The sequence below is a fragment of the Octopus sinensis genome, linkage group LG13, assembly GCF_006345805.1.
Source record: "Octopus sinensis linkage group LG13, ASM634580v1, whole genome shotgun sequence".
Classification (NCBI taxonomy): Eukaryota; Metazoa; Mollusca; class Cephalopoda; order Octopoda; family Octopodidae; genus Octopus; species Octopus sinensis.
Window position 1 is genome coordinate 69,370,758 of NC_043009.1, and position 19,299 is coordinate 69,390,056.

The window sequence follows — 19,299 nt, forward strand, 5'->3', positions numbered from 1 at the left end:
AACAATCATTACTATTATTATTATTATAATGAGAAAACCAAATTATGGATACAATTAGTGATTTATTATTACACACAGTTTCGTAGTTATTCTGTTAACAAGTATGGATCGACCAGCACTGAATATATTTCTTTAATACCCACAAGGGGCTAAACACAGAGGGGGACAAACAAGGACAGACAAACGGATTAAGTCGATTACAACTACCCTAGTGCGAAACTGGTACTTATTTAATCGACCCCGAAAGGATGAAAGGCAAAGTCGACCTCGGCGGAATTCGAACTCAGAACGTTACTGCAGACGAAATATCGCTAAGCATTTCGTCCGACGTGCTAACGGTTCTGCCAGTTCCTCGCCGCCTATTAACCAGCACTGAATTGGCAGAGCTGCTCAGTCGGGGTTTTTCTTAGACTAAACAACTACGTAGGTGGAATGGAACCTCTACGTACTTGGACGATCTGCCAGAAATAACTATGAGATTTTCCCTCAGGTTATACCATTCAATCTTGATTGGAATTCATTAATGTATTTCACGCTACACAATACTAAAATGCTGTGTACATGTTTGTAATTAAAACCACGTTAATGCATTTCACTGAGCTGTAGAAATGAGTTGCTCAAGGTGGCGAGCTGGCAGAGTCGTTAGCACGCCGGGAGAAATGCTTAGCGGTATTTCGTCTGCTATTACGTTCTGAGTTCAAATTCCGCCGAGGTAGACTTTGCCTTTCATCCTTTCGGAGTAGATAAATTAAGTACCAGTTACGCACTGGAGTCGATATAATCGACTTAATCCCTTTGTCTGTCCTTGTTTGTCCCCTCTGTGTTTAGCCCCTTGTGAGTAATAAAGAAATAGGTATTTCGTCTGCTGTTACGTTCTGAGTTCAAATTCCGCCGAAGTAGACTTTGCCTTTCGGGGTCGGTTAAATAAGTACCAGTTACGCACTGGGGTCGATGTAATCGACTTATTCCGTTTGCCTGTCCTCGTTTGTCCCCTCTATGTTTAGCCCCTCGTGGGTAATAAAGAAATAGGTATTTCATCCGAGGTTGACTTTGCCTTTTATCCTTTTGGGGTCGATTAAATAAGTACCAGTTTTGCACTAAGGTCGATGTAATCGACTTATTCCGTTTGTCTGTCCCCTCTATGTTTAGTCCCTTGTGGGTAGTAAAGAAATAAGAAATGAGTTGCAATGTCACTGGTGCCCAGCTGTATCGGATTTAGACATTCCCTTTGGATAAGCAAGGTGAGCGGAGGCTGATATGCTAGGGCGACTGCTGGTCGTCCATAAACAACCTTGCCCGGATCTTGTGCCTCGGAGGGAAACTTTCTAGGAGCAACCCCCATGATCATTCATAACCCAAGTGGGTCTTTACCTTACCCTTTCATATTTACTGCATATAATAAACGGGATCCGGACAAAAGCGCGAAAGTGGACAAGGGCCCTAAGGTTATACTTGCCTTTTTAAAAACTTTTATTTGTTGTAATCACTAGACTTTGGCCATACTGGGGCACCACCTTGAATTTTTAGTCGAATGTATCGACCCCAGAATCATTTTTAGGTGATTTTCAACCAGCACATGAAGTTAAGCCTTTGTATCCTCACATGCTAGAAATAACAGCCAAACATTAAAAAATAATTTTTAAAAAAAAATTTCTCTTAAACAAAATCGGAAATCGCGTTTATAAAAACATTTTGTTTTCCTAAATTCCAGTTTTGAAGTAAACAAATCTATTCAATCGAAAATAAATAAGTAGAATAGAATAACAGAACAGAAGACTCTTTAATACTCAATCTAGATATTGTCTGAATTCTAACAAGAAAGAAAACATTTTCTTCAAGAAGTGAGTTTCAATGATTCGCCTTCGACGCCAGAATTCTGTTGGAGAAAACAAAAATCTTTTGATTTAGATTTTAAAATGCTGATTTTTCTGCAGCAAAAAATTCTTCAGTGTGGTGCCCCAGCATGGCCGCAGTCTAATAACTGCAACAAGTGAAAAACAAATTCTGGCGTCGATACATTGAGAACTGTGAGCTCGGTGCGCGCACTCGCGCTAGCTAGTCATGACTAGTCGATCCTTTGTGTTTTTGCGTGTTATTTTCTTTGTTTATAAAATTTATTTACTTTGTGTTTTTGTGTCTCATTTTCTTTGCTAGGTAGTCGTTGTAGGATCGACTAGTCACGACTAGCTAGCGCGGATGCGCGACTATGCGAGTGCGCGCACCCGGACCACTGTTCGCTAGTATTACCTATAAAAGCGGATGTGAATAGATAAAAGTTGTTGAAATGTGGTTACATTGTATGTGATTGAGGCTGAAACAGAAGAAGAGAGTAAGAAATGCGCCCGCGATATAATGGGGAAGCAGTAATGGGGCCAAGTGAAAAGGGAGCTGGGCTGTCGTCGGTTGACGAGGGGGAGCAGCGGGAAGAGAGAAAGATCCGTCGTCGCTCGAACGTTTTTACGCCTCGCTAGCGGTGGTGCCTACCGACGACAGAATGAGGGAGCATGATTCTGCCCTGTTCCTTTTAGCACTTATGGCCCTTGCTACACTACTCCGCCCCCACCCCACCAAAGCTGTAAGTCGAAAAGGAGGTTTGTCGTAGCAAAGGGCCAACCTGGGGAACAGAAGTGAAAATATCAGGAAAGGCATGTACATAGTGGAAGGAAAAGAGATAAAAACAGCCCCAACAAGGAAAAAAGAAAATAAAACCTGCAAAAATTAACAGAGGTTCCAAAAGTTTGAAGACAAGGCGTGGGCCACATGAAAAAATGACAAAATGTGGAAAAAGTCAAAGCATACTAAAATGTTCAAATAAAATGCATAGAAGTATGCCAAGATGCATAAAAGTCAGGGTACAGCATATGGAGTCATCATCATCATCATCATCGTCGTCGTCGTCGTTTAACGTCCGCTTTCCATGCTAGCATGGGTTGGACGATCTGACTGAGGGTTGGCGAACCAGATGGCTGCACCAGGCTTCAATCTTGATCTGGCAGAGTTTCTACAGCTGGATGCCCTTCCTAACGCCAACCACTCCGAGAGTGTAGTGGGTGCTTTTTACGTGCCACCGACACGGGGGCCAGTCAGGTGGTACTGGCAACGACCACGTTCGAATCTTTTACACATGCCACCGGCACAGGTGCCAGTAAGGCGATGCTGGTATTGCTAGAAAACTGTGATATATAATCAAGATGTTGGATCTTTCTCAGCGAATTGGTAAACAGAGCAAAAGTAAGGGGTTGGTAGTCCGTGAATATTGTAAACGCCTTTCCTCCTGACTAAAATGCTTCACTGCAAGATAAATGGTGAGAAACAGCTCCCATGACTTCAGGAAACATTTTTTCACGCTGAGAGTTGCTGAAGCATGAAACAAACTGCCGGCATCGGTTGTTAGTTGTCGGAGCACTGCATCCTTCAAGACTTCCATGCTTCCTGAGAATCGCCAACACTACACTTGATTTTCTCCCCTCCATACACACACAAGCATGTTCACTTTCCAGACATTTCTACATTACTGCATGTACTTTATATGCACTGTCTGACAAGTTGTGGTGCACCTGAGCACTGTATACAATAATTTCATTATTATTATTATTATTTAAACATGCTATGGTGCTTCTCTGCAGGCTTGAACTGGTGGGAATAAAATGCCAGCAGTTAGAGAATTTCTGGGTCAGCTTGCTGTAATACTGCACCGTAGCTGCATCCAATGCATCGACCACAAGTGAAAGCTTTCCATCAGATTCGGAGTGTACTAGCATTGAAATGTTAGAGAAGGTCTGTTTGAAAGTCTGAAAACTTGTAACAAGTGGTAGTGGAAGGGAGGTAACTTCGTTCTTCTTTTTACGATTCTTCAGTAATGGTGTTAAGAGAACTGAATTTTTCTGCACAATTTGGGATGAATCAACGATAAAAATTGACCAAACCGAGGAAATGATGAAGCTGCTTAACAGAAGATAGAAGAGGAAGCTGCCTGTACCTTCTCTGGGAGAGGAAAAATTCCATCACGGTCGACGATGTGGCCCCAAAATACGGGCGACACAAAACCAATGACACACTTCACTGGTTTGATTTTAGCTCAATAATCGTGTGGGCAGTGAAAAAGCATTCGGTGGGGAAGATGCCCTTCCTCCTTAGGACTGGTGATGAGTAAGGGATCACTGAGGCAGAGATGATGTCGAGACTGCAAATGAGCTCATCTATAAACCTTTGAAAGGTGCTAGTTGCATTAACCAACCCAAAAGGCATTGAAAGGATTTCGAATGAACCAAAAGGGGGTAGTAATGGCAGCCTTTGACATACCATGTAGATCTAAAGGAATCTGGAGATACGCCCGGAAGACATCGATCTTAGAAAAGACGGTACTACTGTGCAAAGTAGAAGAAAAGTTCTGCAGTAGTGAAACAGGGTATCTACCCGGGTTCGAAATAACATTTAATCTTTGAAAATCCCCAAATGGGCGGAAATCAGAATTTGCCCCAAAGAACAAATAAGATTTGCAGCAAATTCCGTTGTTCTGCTTCTGAATATTGCAATGACTCATAAAGCAGAGGTTTTGCATTCTCCTGTTCTTTGTTCTTGATACAATTTGCAATCTTATATGATTCTATACCACAATATTTTTAAATAAATGTAAAACATCAGGCTCCTCCTATAACTGAGAAGATGGCTGATGGTGTTATTAGAGAGGATGAGGATGTACCTTTATAAATTCGATTAAGACGAGAGAAAGTTCTTGGCTGGAAATGATTTTGGTAGATTCTGGGCGGAAGTAACAGAATCCGAATAAAACAATTATTATTATTATTATAATGAGAAAACCAAATTTTGGATATACTTAGAGTCGCGTGCACTCCATCCATTTCCGATGTTTTTTATTTTATTTAATTATACCCAAGATTTTTTCCGGTTTTCTATGCTTTCAATGTAGGAGAATAAGATCTTACCCAAAATTTTACCCCCCATCATTTCTTAATTTTTTCCGAATTCTAAAAATACAGAAATTATGAATCTAGAAATTTCTGTTTTTAAATTTAATTTTTCTTAAAAGAAAGAGTCAAGGCCCCTCCCCCAAGGTCGCCCACTCACGACTTCCCCGCTTTCAAAAAGCTGAAAAACTCCAGCTGTTTCACTTTCGTCGGATGCTTTGCACACGTTTCACCTTCGCCCACTTCGACATTTATTACACGTAGTTTCATAGTTATTCTGTTAGCAACTATCGATTGACCTGCACTGAATAGGTAGAGCTGATCAGTTATGGTTTTTCTTGGACTAAACGACGACGTAGGAGCAATGGAACCTCTACGTACTTGCACAATCTGCTCGAAATAACTGTCATATTTCCCTCAAGTGATACTGTTAATCTTGGATCGGAGGACTATGTTCATTAATGTATTCCTCGCTATACAATGGCATAATGCTGTGTACGTGTTTGTTATTAATACATACAATATATTTGTGAAAATATACTACAATCATGAGTTCGATTCCTGGACCAGGCTGTGTGTTGTGTTCTTGAAGAAGACACTTTATTTCATGTTGCTTCAGTTTACTCAGCTGTAGAAATGCGTTGCAATGTCACTGGTGCCAACCTGTATCGGATTTAGACATTCCCTTGGATAAGCAAGGTGAGCGGAGGCTGATATGCTAGGGCGACTGCTGGTCGTCCATAAACAACCTTGCCCGGAGTTGTGCCTCAGAGGGGATGTTTCTAGGAGCAACCTATGGTCATTCATGACGGAAGTGGGTCTTTACCTTACCCTTTACGCTTTAATGTTTATTACATATAATAAACATATTTAGGGTCACTGTGCATTCAAACGGATGATGAATTCGTACTCTCATTATGAACGAAAAAAATATGCCCCGACCCCCTCTCGGTGTAGTTTAAGGAAGATTTGACTGCTATTTCTAGTAGGTTTAGAGACCACGTAAAGTTTTCATCTTTCTTGTCTTTGCCGATTTCCATGACAACAGACAGGTCCCACCTAAAGTACGTTGGCAATAAATGTCTTTGATTGGCCTACATTACAGAACTGTATATGTTTGTGACTTCTTTATTAAGTTCGAGAAGGAAAATATGAATACGATTTCCATCACCAGAATGCGAAGACTAGATTGATTTTTTTAAAAAAAGAATTTTATAAAAATGTGAAAAACATCAACTGATTGGAGAAAATTTAACAAGTTCCCCAGAGGTAACGACTAAATTGCTCACACTAGAATATCTTGAACCTATGTCTGCTCAGCTGGACTGAGCTGGGGCTAGTGACTAACTGTTTCTAAGTTAAACGTAAGGGCAGCAATCTGGGAGGAGAGATTTAGACACAAGTGCTGATTCTAGCACTTCACTGGTACTTTATTTCATAAGCTCCAGAGAGATGAGAGTCTACTGCTCTGACACCGCCAGATCCAATGCAGCAAACAAATAACGGTAAATGAGAGTTCCAGAGATTACTATGCTATTGTCCGCTGTTCTGTAATTTCCTAAATGCAAGCCAACCCAATTGAAAGTGGCTGCAGTGGAGCAGTACATGTGAGGAGCACATCGGAAGCTGAGTCTCTCAAATGTCTTTATGGCTCATTAAAAGTAGTCGATAGTTTTTGTTACCTTGGAGATGTAACTAGCAAGAGAGGTGCTAGGGTAAGTACTAGTTGGGGAAAGTTCAGGGCTATTGCCACTGTTAACTACAGAGATCTTTTTTACTAATGGTGAATGGTTGGTCTTATGATGCTTGTGTTGGAAGTGCAATCCTGCATGGTAGTGAGGTATGGGCCTCGAATGTAGAGAATTTGGTAAGGCTGGAAAGAAACAAAGCAAGTCTGCACAAGTGGATGTGTTTCAAAGACTTAGTAGAAAGGTGCTGAGTGAAAAACTGGGTATAACAGGAATTAGATGTTGTGTTCAAGAAAGAAGGCTGCACTGGTATGGACAGGTGATGCGTATTCATGAAGACAGCTGTATAAGTACTGCTGACTTAATGTACTCCACCAACTTTGTCTTGACTACATTACATCACCACTACAAAGCCACCGTCATCACCATTTCATCTACAATATCATCCTTTTATTTACATCTCATTCACTTCCTCGTAACATCAGATCACATCTTGTATCAAACAGTGTCAATAAATTAAATGGCTTTAAAGTAAACAGTCGGTGAAAACCAGTTTAGAAAACGTGCAAACAAGACTTGCTTTTTGAAAAATAAAAAGAGAATAATTTCAGAGTAAACCATTTTTATTTAGAGTTCAAATTAATATGAAAATCATAAGATGATGATGATGATGATGATAACGTGGTCCAACAAATTCCAGCATTGACACTGGCCATGAAAAAAAAAACATTGATGATGATAATTCAGAAAATTGTTCCACCAGTTTGTTTTTATAGCCACAATCCAGATAGATAGGTACATGACATACTTCTATCCTATTATAACATGATGAAATACTATATGTTATCAATTGTTTATTCCTTATTATTTGGTTTCATACATAGGTATGAATGCTTACAATTAAGGGATTTTTCAGTCTTTTACTCACCGCAAAGAAATTCTTTCTCTCATGGACGAATACAGAAATGAATAGCTACATCCTGTTGAGAGAATGATTTACCACAGAAATTGCACTGATAGGATTTTTCTCCTGTATAAATACATTTGTGCGTAGTTAATACCTTTCTGTTAGAGAATGATTTACTACAGATGTCACAACGATAAGGCTTCTCGCCAGTATGAACACGTTTATGTACAGTTAAAGCAGTACTTTGAGAGAAAGATTTACCACAGACATGACAATGATACGGTTTTTCCCCAGTATGAATACGTGTATGTGCTTTTAAATCGCTACTCCGAATGAATGATTTGCCACAGATATCACAGTATGGCTTTTCTCCAGTGTGAATACGTTTGTGATAACGCAAAGAATAGTTTCGAAGGAATGATTTACCGCAGATATCACAACTATATCGGCTTTCTCCAATATGAATACGTTTGTGTACAGTCAAGGCATTATTGCCAGGGAATAATTTACGACAGATATTACATTTATAAGGTTTCTCTCCTGTATGAATGTATCTGTGTGTAGTTAACTCATCATTACGAGAGAAAGATTTGTCACAGATATCACATTGATAAGGCTTTTCTCCTGTATGAATACGTATGTGTTTAATTAACTGATTATTTTGATTGAATGATTTACCGCAGATATCACAATGGTATGGTTTTTCTCCTGTATGAATGCGTTTGTGATCAGTTAAGTTGGTACTTTTAGCAAATGATTTACTACACATATCACACTGATATGGTTTCTCTCCTGTGTGAATACGTTTGTGTGTACTTAAAATATCATTACGAGTGAATGAGTGACCACAGATATCACACTGATATGGTTTCTCTCCCGTATGAACCCGTACATGAACAGGTAATTCACCTTTTCTAGTAAACCTTTTACCACAGATATCACAGTGAAATGGTTTCTCTCCTGTATGAATACGGATATGAGCAGTTAAATTACTTCTTGAAGCTAGTGACTTTTTACAGACATCACATTCGTAAGAAGACTTTGCTAAGCTTTTTGCCATCTTTTTAGAACCAAAAAATAACAGTTAACTCATTGAATAATAATTCTTCCTTCTCTCACCACAATATATTATGTTTGCTGTTTTCCTTTCTATAATTTATTTCTAACAAACATTCCTTCTGCTACAAGTCCATCATCTGGATGCAAAGTGCTTCATAAATCGATCTTCATATATTTTCAATGCAGAATTGTATTGTACTCATTCCAGGGAATGACACACACAACTGTTGCTAATAATCTTACCCAGGGGAAATCTTTCAACCATAATTCATTAAATTTATTTGAAAATGGTCAGATTTGTTCAGTATAACATTTTTAGTCTTTAAAAGATGTTAAATATTGTTGATGCTTCTGTTGTATGATAAACAAAAATGTTGATGCCAGTTCCAGCTTTGATTCTGAAATAAGAAGGAAAACAGTATAAGCTTTCAAGGATACATAAACAGCATCAATGTTATTGCTATACTTATAAATTGTACAAGTGAAACCTTGACTAGAACGAATGAACTCCTCCAGCGTATCTCTATCAGTTTACAAATATAACAGAGCAGAGAAATAAATATATTTTAACAATACATCATATCCTAAAAAGATAACTGCCTGCTTGGCTTCGTGTTGCCTGATGGTTGGAAGCAAGAGTCACAGGATCATGCAACAAGTGTCGTTTGTTTCCAGTCTTCTGTGAACATGACCAGTGAAGGGACAGCTTTACCTTACTTGGAAACAAGTGAAGGTTGCAGACAATAGAAAATCTGCCTCAATCCTTGGACATTAAGACAAGCAAAAAAAAAAAGCACAAAGTTATTATATACTAGACAAGTTTATAAGTCATCATGTTGATGTCAGCTTTTCCATGCTGTCCAAATCATTTGTCTCTAGGAGTTTCCTGATACAAACCCTTTCGTCTCTTATGGCATGCAGGAATATACTGTGTACATCCACATTATATTATGGCACATATAATACTGTGCATATATATAAGATTATCTTTGACTTATGACTACTAGAAGCTAGGACTACCCGTAAGAAACCAATAAGAGGGAACTGTCCATGCTATCACATGCAATCTGCAGTTGTCTCATTCCACAATCTCAACAATTCTTCAGGACAAGGAACAACCTTTGGGTTCTGAAAGTGATTCAACAACCACGTGGACAGCAACGATATTATACTTTTCTTCAGTTACAAATATTCTCTTCTACTTTTTAAACAACTGAAATTATCATTTTATAGATACTACTTTCAGAATTCCAATCATATTCTTCACACATCCACTTGTGGAAGTCTTGGATAAAATATCTTGCAAATAGCACTCTCTGACAAAACCTGTTGCAGTGCAGCAGAATTTTTCCTCTCACTCAAACTTCACATTTTCTGGAGGATGCTTAATGGGGAAAATAGTCATAAAAAGTTCATCAGTTGATGTCGAAAATTGAACTGATGTTGGTTTAATAAATTCTTGTTTCTCTCTTTTTTCTTTGCCTTTACCATGTCATACAAGCAAAATTTTTTTTACAGAGAGGAAAAGTGTGCAAAGAAATGTCATTTTGAGATAAAAAAAATAAGCGATAAACATGTGGTAGGCATGGCAACGGCAACATAATTAAGTACCAGACTTTTAAGAATAGGGATTGATTTGTTTGACTAAACATTTAAAGGCGATGCCCCACCTTGGCCGCACTCTAATGTCTGGAACAAGTAAAAGATATACCATGTATACTCTTGTTAAAGTCGAAATTTTAACGACCATTTTCTAAGGTCAAATTTATGGGACCGACTATTCCAAGGATAATACTTTTGAGGGGCTGAAATTCAAGCTAGAATCCGAAGTACCATATCAGCAGCAGTAGCAGATCTCTAATCAAATAAAAAGAAAAACAATGAATTACAGTAATATTACGAATTCTGTGCATCAAAACACACGTCCTAATTAAATAGCAAAACCCATAAACGAGGCCGCGTAGCTCTCATAAATATTTACCTTATCTCTTTTATTTATATATCCATCAAACTTAGCAGACTAGCTGAGTGAAATTAATTTATATCTTATAATTATGTTATATCTCCACCGGTAACATATCTACCTGGTACCAGCATGTTACTACCTACTGCAATACGGTGCATACACTTGGTACCTCTACTGGGCGTGTTTCAAAAGAAATGGTGTGGAATTGTTAATTTGGAGCAGGGATTCCCAAAGTGTGTTCTGCAAAATCTCAGGGTTCCAGGTTTTTAAAAATAATGTCGAAGGATTCCACGACAAAACAAGTTTGGGTACTACTGGAGTACAGTGGTCCCGGTGCGCGCACTCACACCAGCTAGTCATGACTAGTCGATCCTTTGTTTAAAAAATTATTTACTTTGTGTCGAAAGTAGCTAGTTGTAAGTAGTCGATCCTACAACGACTACCTAGCAAAGTAAATAAAACACAAAATAAATAAGTTTTTACACAAAGTAAATAATTTTTGTTAAACAAAGTAAGGATAAGGAAAAATTATAAATTTTGGGCCGCAAAATAGGGTCATCGACTTTTACTCGAGTCTCTACGATCGATCGTGAAAGGTGCGACGAAGCGTGAGGTGCGACGAAGCGTGAGGTGCGACGTAGTGTGAGGTGCGCTATTCAGTCCCCGCGGAGAAACGACTGGGAATCCGAAAATCCGCCTTGAAAATATTTTCTATCAATTTAAACACTATAAATACTTACTTTTCTTTTTACTTTTATATTTTCTTGGATAAATTCGATTAAGACGAGAGAAAGTTCCGCGCAGGAAATGATTAAGAGAGAAGCTGGGCGGAAGTAACAGATTCCGGATAAAACAATTATTATCAAAAATATAATAACATGGATATTTATTCTTACACAGAGTTTCGTAGTTAATAACAATGGATTGATCAGCATTTGGTTGCTCAGTCTTGGTATTTCATCGACTAAACAACGACATAGGAGCAGGGGAACCTCGACGTACTTGTACGATCTGCTGGAAATAACTGTCAAATTTCCCTCAAGTTATACCTGAATTCATTAATGTATTCCACGCTATGCGATGCCATAATGCTGTGTATGTGTTTTGATCTCCATGTGTCTAACACACGTGGACATGCCCACAAAGTCAGAAAACAATACAGCTCCCATGACTTTCGGAAACATTTCTTCACACTCAGAGTTGCTGAAGCGTGGAATAAACTGCCTGCGTCAGTTGTTGACTGCCATGACACTGCATCCTTTAAGGCCCTCATGCTTTCCGAAATCCGTCGAAACTACACCTGATTATATATACACTTTCGATGAGTTGTAGTGCACCTGAGCACTGTACACAATGTTTATTATTATTAATATTATTATTATTATTATTATTATTATTATTAATACGTACAAGTCATGAACTCATACGTTTAGCTGCACACAGTTGGCTCATGCACATACAAGTCAGAAATCAGTTCTTTCTTGGTATTTTTACACATAAATATATACACATCAGTATGTGTGTGTGTGTTTCTGCATGTACACATGCATGTGTAAAGGATCAAAGTGTAGGAAGTCAGTAAGCTTCAAACAGTCGGTAGTAATTGTGGTGGTGGTGGTGGTAGATGTGGTTATAGTAGTAGCAGCAGCATCTTACAGAACAGAAGCTAACATTCTCCAGTTTCACTACTAAAATCTCATAATTCTACTTGTCATTGCATTTCTCAGCCTGTTGGTAACGCTTTCAGGGAGAAAGAAAAGAGGGAGAGAAAAAAGGGAGAAAGAAAACCGTTCATGGTGTGAGGTAGAGGCAATGTAATTGTAATGCTTTCATATGATTAGTTGAAGGGAAAGAGAGGAGAGAGAAAAAGAGGACAAGGCAAAGAGTGAAACAGAAAGGGGGAGAAAGAAAAAGAGGGAGGGAGAAGCGTCCATGATGTGAGGTAGGGGAAACTTGATATTCATTACATGGTTAAAAGAGCGAGTTGAAGGCAAAGGAGGAGAGTTTAAAATATAATTTTAGCCGAGGGGTGATGTTCTGATGGCGATGTTAAAGAAAGGCACTGAGACAGGGAAAGAGAGAGAGGGGGATTGGAGAGAGAGTGGGAAATTAGAGAGAGGGGAAGAGAGAGGTGGTGATGGTGCTGGTGGCGGCAGCGGTAGCAGCAGAGATAGAGGTGAGGAAGGTGACTGGATCATGAAAAGTGTTCTTTGTTTTAATTGAACTAAGTAAGTGCAATTCTGTGAAATATTCATGTTTACTTACATGGCAGATATATGCAATTTAACTAAAGGTTGTATCATATGTAAGGGATTTTTTTATTTATGGGAAGCATCACACCGATAACCAACTGGCAGAAGATCTGCCTGGGGTTAAACTAGAAGTAACATGGAATAGTCACTTTGATGTGGAGATTAACTTTACTCGTGTATACAAGTATAAACAAGACATCATAAAGAAGAATGGAGAATTAGGTATCTTCAAAACTTCTTTATTTCACGGTATTATTTACATTCACATTCGATGTCCCAACACATTTCTCTGCTGCATAAGTTTCTGATGTCCCTTCATGTAGCATTTATATATGTATTTAGTCAGTTCAGCTGTGGTCTTCTTCTTCTTCTCCTCCTACTACTCCCTTTTCTCCTTCTACTACTCCCTCTCCTTCTTCTTCTACTCCCTCTCCTTCTTCTACTCCCTCTCCTTCTTTTTCTTCTTCTTCTACTCCCTCTCCTTTTTCTTCTTCTACTCCCTCTCATTCATCTTCTTCTCCTCCTTCTTTTTCCTCTCCTTCTCCTTCATCCTCTCCTCCTTCTTGTTCTTCTTCTTCCAGACCAAAGTACTGTCTGTCTATGTGGAAGGGGTCACTTACAACATTCCACGTGTTTTCTCTGCTGCCATACCGTCTAGCAGGTCTCATATGCTGTCCACTGCCAACTAACAGCTCGCACCTCACCAACCCTGCATGCCCATCTTGGCCCTTCCAGTGGGACCCGCAGGCCCCACTTCTGACAGGACATGCATACTCCCTCACTTCCGGTCTTTTCTTCCAACACAGCCTGGCTCATGACACACCCCGCCCCACCTGATCTGAAGATCATTCAACCAGCCTGCCCACATCCTCTCCTCAACCCTGACTACACACCTTAATTTGTCTCATAATCAGCCAACCAGTGAGGAGAGCACTGCTCCCTCTGCGACTGCCGTGGGACTTCAGGACTGGCCTCAGTCCCTGGCATGTCACTGTTGGCTTCATCCTCTTGTCCATTACTGTTGGTTGCATCCTCCGATGCATTGATGATTCTGCGCACATCTAAAACATGACGTGGCATGCCATCTACAGAACACATTGTTCCTCAAATTTACAGAGGTTATTGTCCCCTTTCCTCGTTGTGATGTGCTCTGTGCATTTGAGGGTTTAACCCACACTTCTTCCCCAACCTGCACAAAGGCATTCTCTTTCTCTTCTGCGGGTTGCATTGATGCAGTACATGAATGTCTCCACTTGTACTTGAATATTACCCTGTGTGACACTGACTCCCCAGTCTGTCCTGACCTGGGCAACATATTATACCAAAAAATGGCATCGACTGGCGAGATGTAGCCTCTCTCTGCCATGGTATTGATGGTGTGATGCTGCCTCTCCACAACCCCGTTGCCACTTGGCTGGTATGCCACCCTGAAGAAATGACTAGCATGCTGCTTGTCGAGCATTTCCTCCAGCACCTCCAAATGAAGCAGCTTCTCTACGGGGCCTCGTTCTAGGAATATCTCATTTAGTATTCTTGTGATTTCCTACACGCACCCCGTCTTCGTTTCCCGCCCTATAGCCAACCGCTCCGGTCTGCAGTTGACCATTGAGAGGCATTCCCCTGCCGGTAATGCGTCCACTGCCAGTTATTTCCAGTTGTGATCTGCTGGAATGCTTCCTGCCTCGTGCACACCTGGAGCAGGGGTTGATGAACTGGCACCTGTCGCAGCTCCCAACTACTCTCTGCACACTCTGCCTGGTCGCGTCAGGGTCAACTTTCCTGGCTCAGAATATGGTCCTGTCCACCCCCATGTGATGCATGGTATGCAGTCTCTTCAGCTCCGAATCACGCTGTCGACACACTACAGCCACTCCTTGCTCCAGCACCTGCAACCAGGCTTCCTTTACTCTGGTTAGGATGTCTGCTCTATACTTCTCAGAGGGCACAAAAACCACACTCAGCCTCAGGTCAAATTCGACAGCTAGCTCACCCAGAATTCCCAAGCGGCATCTTATCAGCATATCTGTGCTCCCTTTGGTTTGTACCCTCTGCTCACAAGTGACCACTGATCCCACCCATCTAAGTACAGTGGCTGAATCGGTCCAGATCTCGATGGTACACTGCCCCTACCTCAGGGCCAGGTTCACCCCCTTCAGCACAGTATCGAGCTCTGCCACGTTGATGTTGTTGACAACGATCCGGAGATAGTGTATTCACCTCAATAGTCGTCATTGATTGGTTGAAATTGCCGAAATGCAAGAAATTAAACAACAAATAGCTTACAAACTACAGAATTTTCCCAAGAAAGCCAAGAGAAAAAGATGTTTTATAAACACATTCTACCAGTATACAAAGTTTAAAAGTTTTTAGTTACAAAGAAATTATTTAAAAAATCTGCCGGTCAAAGCGAAAAGATCCTACTCTTTTTTTTAACGAAAATGCCTCTCCCATCGTTTTTAATCACGCAGTGTCCACAAAATCAACCAAACTCTATCCGGGGTAAGGAAAGGAGGCGGAATGCTCCATCATTTTTCGAAATTTTACCTCTTTGTTTTTTGCGGAAACGTTGCGCCCCACCATTTCCAAAGGCACCGCGACCCCCCCCCCCCTTGGAAAATCCTCATCAAAACGTAGAAATTCCAACTCGTGTGTGCAATCTATCGCTGACTCTGCTCCGCTAAGTTCAACTTTACCTTTCATCTTTTTGGGGTCGATACAGTATCAGTCAAATACTGATGTAGAGGTATCGACTATCCGGTACTACTAGCGAACAGTGGTCCCGGTGTGCGCACACGCGCATCTGGGGTTGCTAGTCGTGACTAGTCGATCCTACGACTACCTAGCAAAGTAAATAAAACACAAAAACACAAAGTAAATAATTTTTTAAACAAAGTAAATAACACAAAAACACAAAGTAAAGATCGACTAGTCATGACTAGCTGGCGCGGATGCGCGAGTGTGCGCACCGGGACCACTGTTCTCGAGTAGTACCCAACTATTCTTTCCCCTCTATACTAATTGATCTTGTACCTAAATCAGTAACATTTATTAATAAATCCATTGGAACAATCAAAGACTTGGGCTTGGCCTGCATTTTATGTTACTTCCCTTTGAAGCCAACTTTCACTTGTAATTGAGTTCCAGGGACAAAACTTATTGTTTGTTTTTAATGTTCCAACAGGAGAAAGAAGGCTTTCAAACTTTATATGTCCACCTCATTATTATATCGAAATTAGATTACATGTGATAAATTTCTAAATTATCGTACATTGGACTTGAAATTTTTAATCCGCCAATTGGGCCTTCATTTATGAGAGTATTTATTTCCGTTGTCACCGCCTGTGTTTTGACAAACAACTTTCTTCTTCCCAGTTCGATTCTTGCTCTCATCTTTTCTCTTGTTTGTCAATCGATGGAGTTTTTGCCCGGTTCTTTTCTTTGACGATGGATTTGTTGCTAAGATGGAGACACTGGATTCGTCCGTTGGTAATGACTTTCTATGGCGTGTGCCTTTTGGTGGCCCTGCCCCTCTGCATCGTGGAACTGCACAAGGCTGGGGCTGAGACTCATGTGGAAGGTTGGTTCGTTGGAGGTCTGTTCGTCATGATGGCTCTACCGATATCTTTATGGGGAATCCTTCAACACCTTATCCATTATACTCAGGCTCACCTTCAGCGTCACATCATCAGGTAAGCATCAAAAAACCTCATCGCATTTCGCTTCTCCACAACTTTCTCCACACTGAACGTTTGCTTTTGTTTTAACCAAGAAGATTTATTGTCGGGTTGTGAAGGTTTCCATCTTCGTTCAGGTGCACCACGATTTCTTTTGCCCTCAACGCTAGATTTTTTGTGGCTCTTTTAATGAGTCTTAGGATTTTGCGCTTTAAAGCTCAACATGGCTCGAAGGTCATTAAGCTGCTCATCGGGCTCATAATATGGTTTTGAAAGGATTTCATATCATGAATGAATGTTTTGGTTCCTTACCGAGGAGTATATAAGTAATCTAGATATTTCCTTTGGGTTTAACTGGGTTTCACCGTTGATCTTAGGATGTTTTGTTTCTAGCTGACTCAGCCCATGCTTGGGCAATCATGTGGTTTACTACAATAGAATGGTCATTCGACTAATTATTCGAAATTATGCTCTGTTCGATGGTTCTACTTCCTGGAAGCTCGAAAGTCTGAGTATAGTTCATCTTTGATATAATCTGTCACAGCAGTTTGTAGATAAGACAAAAAGTTTATGGGGTCTTTTGCTAAAAGTGGTCTGCGATTTCTTTTCTCTTGCAGAACTACGGCAACGATTTCTATGAAAGAATGGGGAACACATCTCGCTGACACCCTCAAATGATTTTGCAGTTATTTCGCTCCTAGCTTTTAGAAATTCGGAATTGTTTCATAAATTGCTGCACGTTTACCTAATCAGGTTGATTTTAGTCCAGATTCTTCCAGAAGTAGGTGGATACTTTCGGGTAGACAAGGAAGCAAAACAACAAAAACCACTTGAACATCTTAACATTTAAAAATATCCTGAAAATTTAGTTATACATATTTCGTAAATTGATAGCTCTGTCCTGTTATTGTCATAAGAGGGCGTATATTAACACGTGATGACAACTCCATCGAGACCACTCTCCTTTACCTGTCTTTTTTGTTTCGTGTTTATTTTCAACTGTCACCTGAGCTACATTTTGTAATAGGAAGTGCAAAAAATATTTGGGAAAAGTATCTGATGTTTTTATAGGTGTGTTCTTTAAGTGATATTCATACTTTTAACCAGGCGCAAGGTTGTGTAATTTTAAAGGGGATAAGTCAAATAAAGTGTGGTAGTTAGGTCGTTTACTCATTTATGCATGAATATTCTTTTCTACTCTAGGCATAAGGCCCGAAATTTTTGGGGAAGGAGCCAGTCGATTTGATCGACTTCAGTACGCAACAGGTTTTTTATCGAACCCGAAGGGGAGAAAGGCAAAGTCGACATCGGCGGAATGTGAACTCAGAAATACCTATTTCTTTACTGCCCACAAGGGGCTAAACACAGAGGGGGCAAACAAGGACAGACACACGGATTAAGTCGATTATATCGACCCCAGTGCGTAACTGGTACTTAATTTATCGACCCCGAAAGGATGACAGGCAAAGTCGACCTCGGCGGAATTTGAACTCAGAATGTAAAGACAGACGAAATACCGTCAGGCATTTCGCCCGGCGTGCTAACGTCTCTGCTAGCTCGCCACCTTCCTTTATGCCTGAATAGATGAATCTATATAATTAGCGCTAGTTATATAATGCATTGGTCTGGGTCAGTGGTTTTCAACCAGGGTTCCGCGGAACCTTAGGGTTCCGCCAGTACAGTCCAGGGGTTCTGCAAGAAGTTACAAAACTGCTAAAATCGGCAGTAATTTTTAAGTCTCCTGTGCAGATATGTATGCATAAGACTATTAAATTATTGCACAGGGGCTCCCTTGGGGTTCCGCTCCAGCAAAAAGTTTGAAAAGCACTGGTCTGAGTGATATCTTTCTCTCTCTCCATTGGTCATGGACAATTTTGTGGCCCGCGGAACTTCCTGAATGGCAAAGAATTACTTTGAATATTCTTAGTAGGGTGTCCCACTTGATGATGTTCCTTGTCTCTTGTGATCCACTTCTTGAAAGAGGTTGCCCGTGCCAGCTCTACATAGTCACTCAACAGGCTAGAAATAAAAGCTAAATCACCATCAAATTATGCCTTACTGCTTAAAAAAGTACAATACATTATATAATGTTGTCATAGATACACTAAAAGAGGGGGAAATCATGGCCAGTATACTGTTTATGATGGATTGAAATACTAAAACAGAGGTGCGCAGATGTGTAGCATGGGCGACTGTCAGTCAGGCTCCTCAAAGATGAAGGACATAGATATAACATCTGGAAAGGTAGCAGTGTTAATGTGGGCATTCTTTTAGGACAGAACTGGATGGATAAAATGATCAAGGTAACCCGAGTTCCTGATAAAATACTCAAAGCCTCAGCCAGACTCCATAAAATCTTCTGGGAAAATAACAGTGATAGTGTGGGGCTGTGGGTATAGTTTTACCAGAGAAATAGGTGGATAAAGGGGTCCAGGCAGTGAAAGTGTGTGATCTAATAAATAAACTTAGACATGCCGGTGGCACGTAAAAAGCACCCACTACACTCATGGAGTGGTTGGCGTTAGGAAGGGCATCCAGCCGTAGAAACACTGCCAGATCAGACTGGAGCCTGGTGCAGCCTTCTGGCTTCCCAGACCCTGGTCAAACCGTCCAACCCATGCTAGCATGGAAAATGGATGTTAAGCGATGATGATGATGAGAGTTAGTTATCAACACTGACAAAGAAGGGAAGAGGAGAGAACTTACATGAAGAAAATTGTCTGCGATGAAGTATTAGATTGAAAGGTATGCGCAAATTGAAATGTTTATTGGCCCTGATCCATCACCTTGGCTTATTATTTACCAACAGTGTAGTTTTCAGAGTA

The 19,299-nt window shown here is 40.4% G+C and overlaps 2 protein-coding genes across 2 annotated transcripts in view; one reads left to right on the forward strand and one right to left on the reverse strand.

The window, feature by feature from the left end:
• Positions 1 to 7,344: 7,344 nt before the first annotated feature.
• LOC118760834 (zinc finger protein 2 homolog) lies at positions 7,345 to 11,395 on the reverse strand. The gene is made up of 2 exons (XM_029788292.2): positions 11,289 to 11,395; positions 7,345 to 8,980 (listed from the first exon to the last, which is right to left on the reverse strand). Exon 2 carries the CDS (start codon positions 8,581 to 8,583, stop codon positions 7,564 to 7,566), a length of 1,020 nt encoding a protein of 339 aa, XP_029644152.1. The 5' UTR covers positions 8,584 to 8,980; positions 11,289 to 11,395; the 3' UTR covers positions 7,345 to 7,563.
• A 4,605-nt stretch (positions 11,396 to 16,000) lies between these two features.
• The window catches only part of LOC115218626 (transmembrane protein 184C), a 33,640-nt gene continuing 30,341 nt past the window's right edge, over positions 16,001 to 19,299 (forward strand). Inside the window, exon 1 of the mRNA XM_029788537.2 lies at positions 16,001 to 16,489. Within this exon, the coding sequence (XP_029644397.1) occupies positions 16,245 to 16,489 (245 nt within the window). The 5' untranslated portion in view covers positions 16,001 to 16,244. The remainder of the gene's footprint in view (positions 16,490 to 19,299) is intronic.

Bases quoted from the DNA above. Each gene is read 5' to 3' on its own strand.
- LOC118760834 (XM_029788292.2), bottom strand. From the start codon at position 8,583: ATGGCAAAAAGCTTAGCAAAGTCTTCTTACGAATGTGATGTCTGTAAA.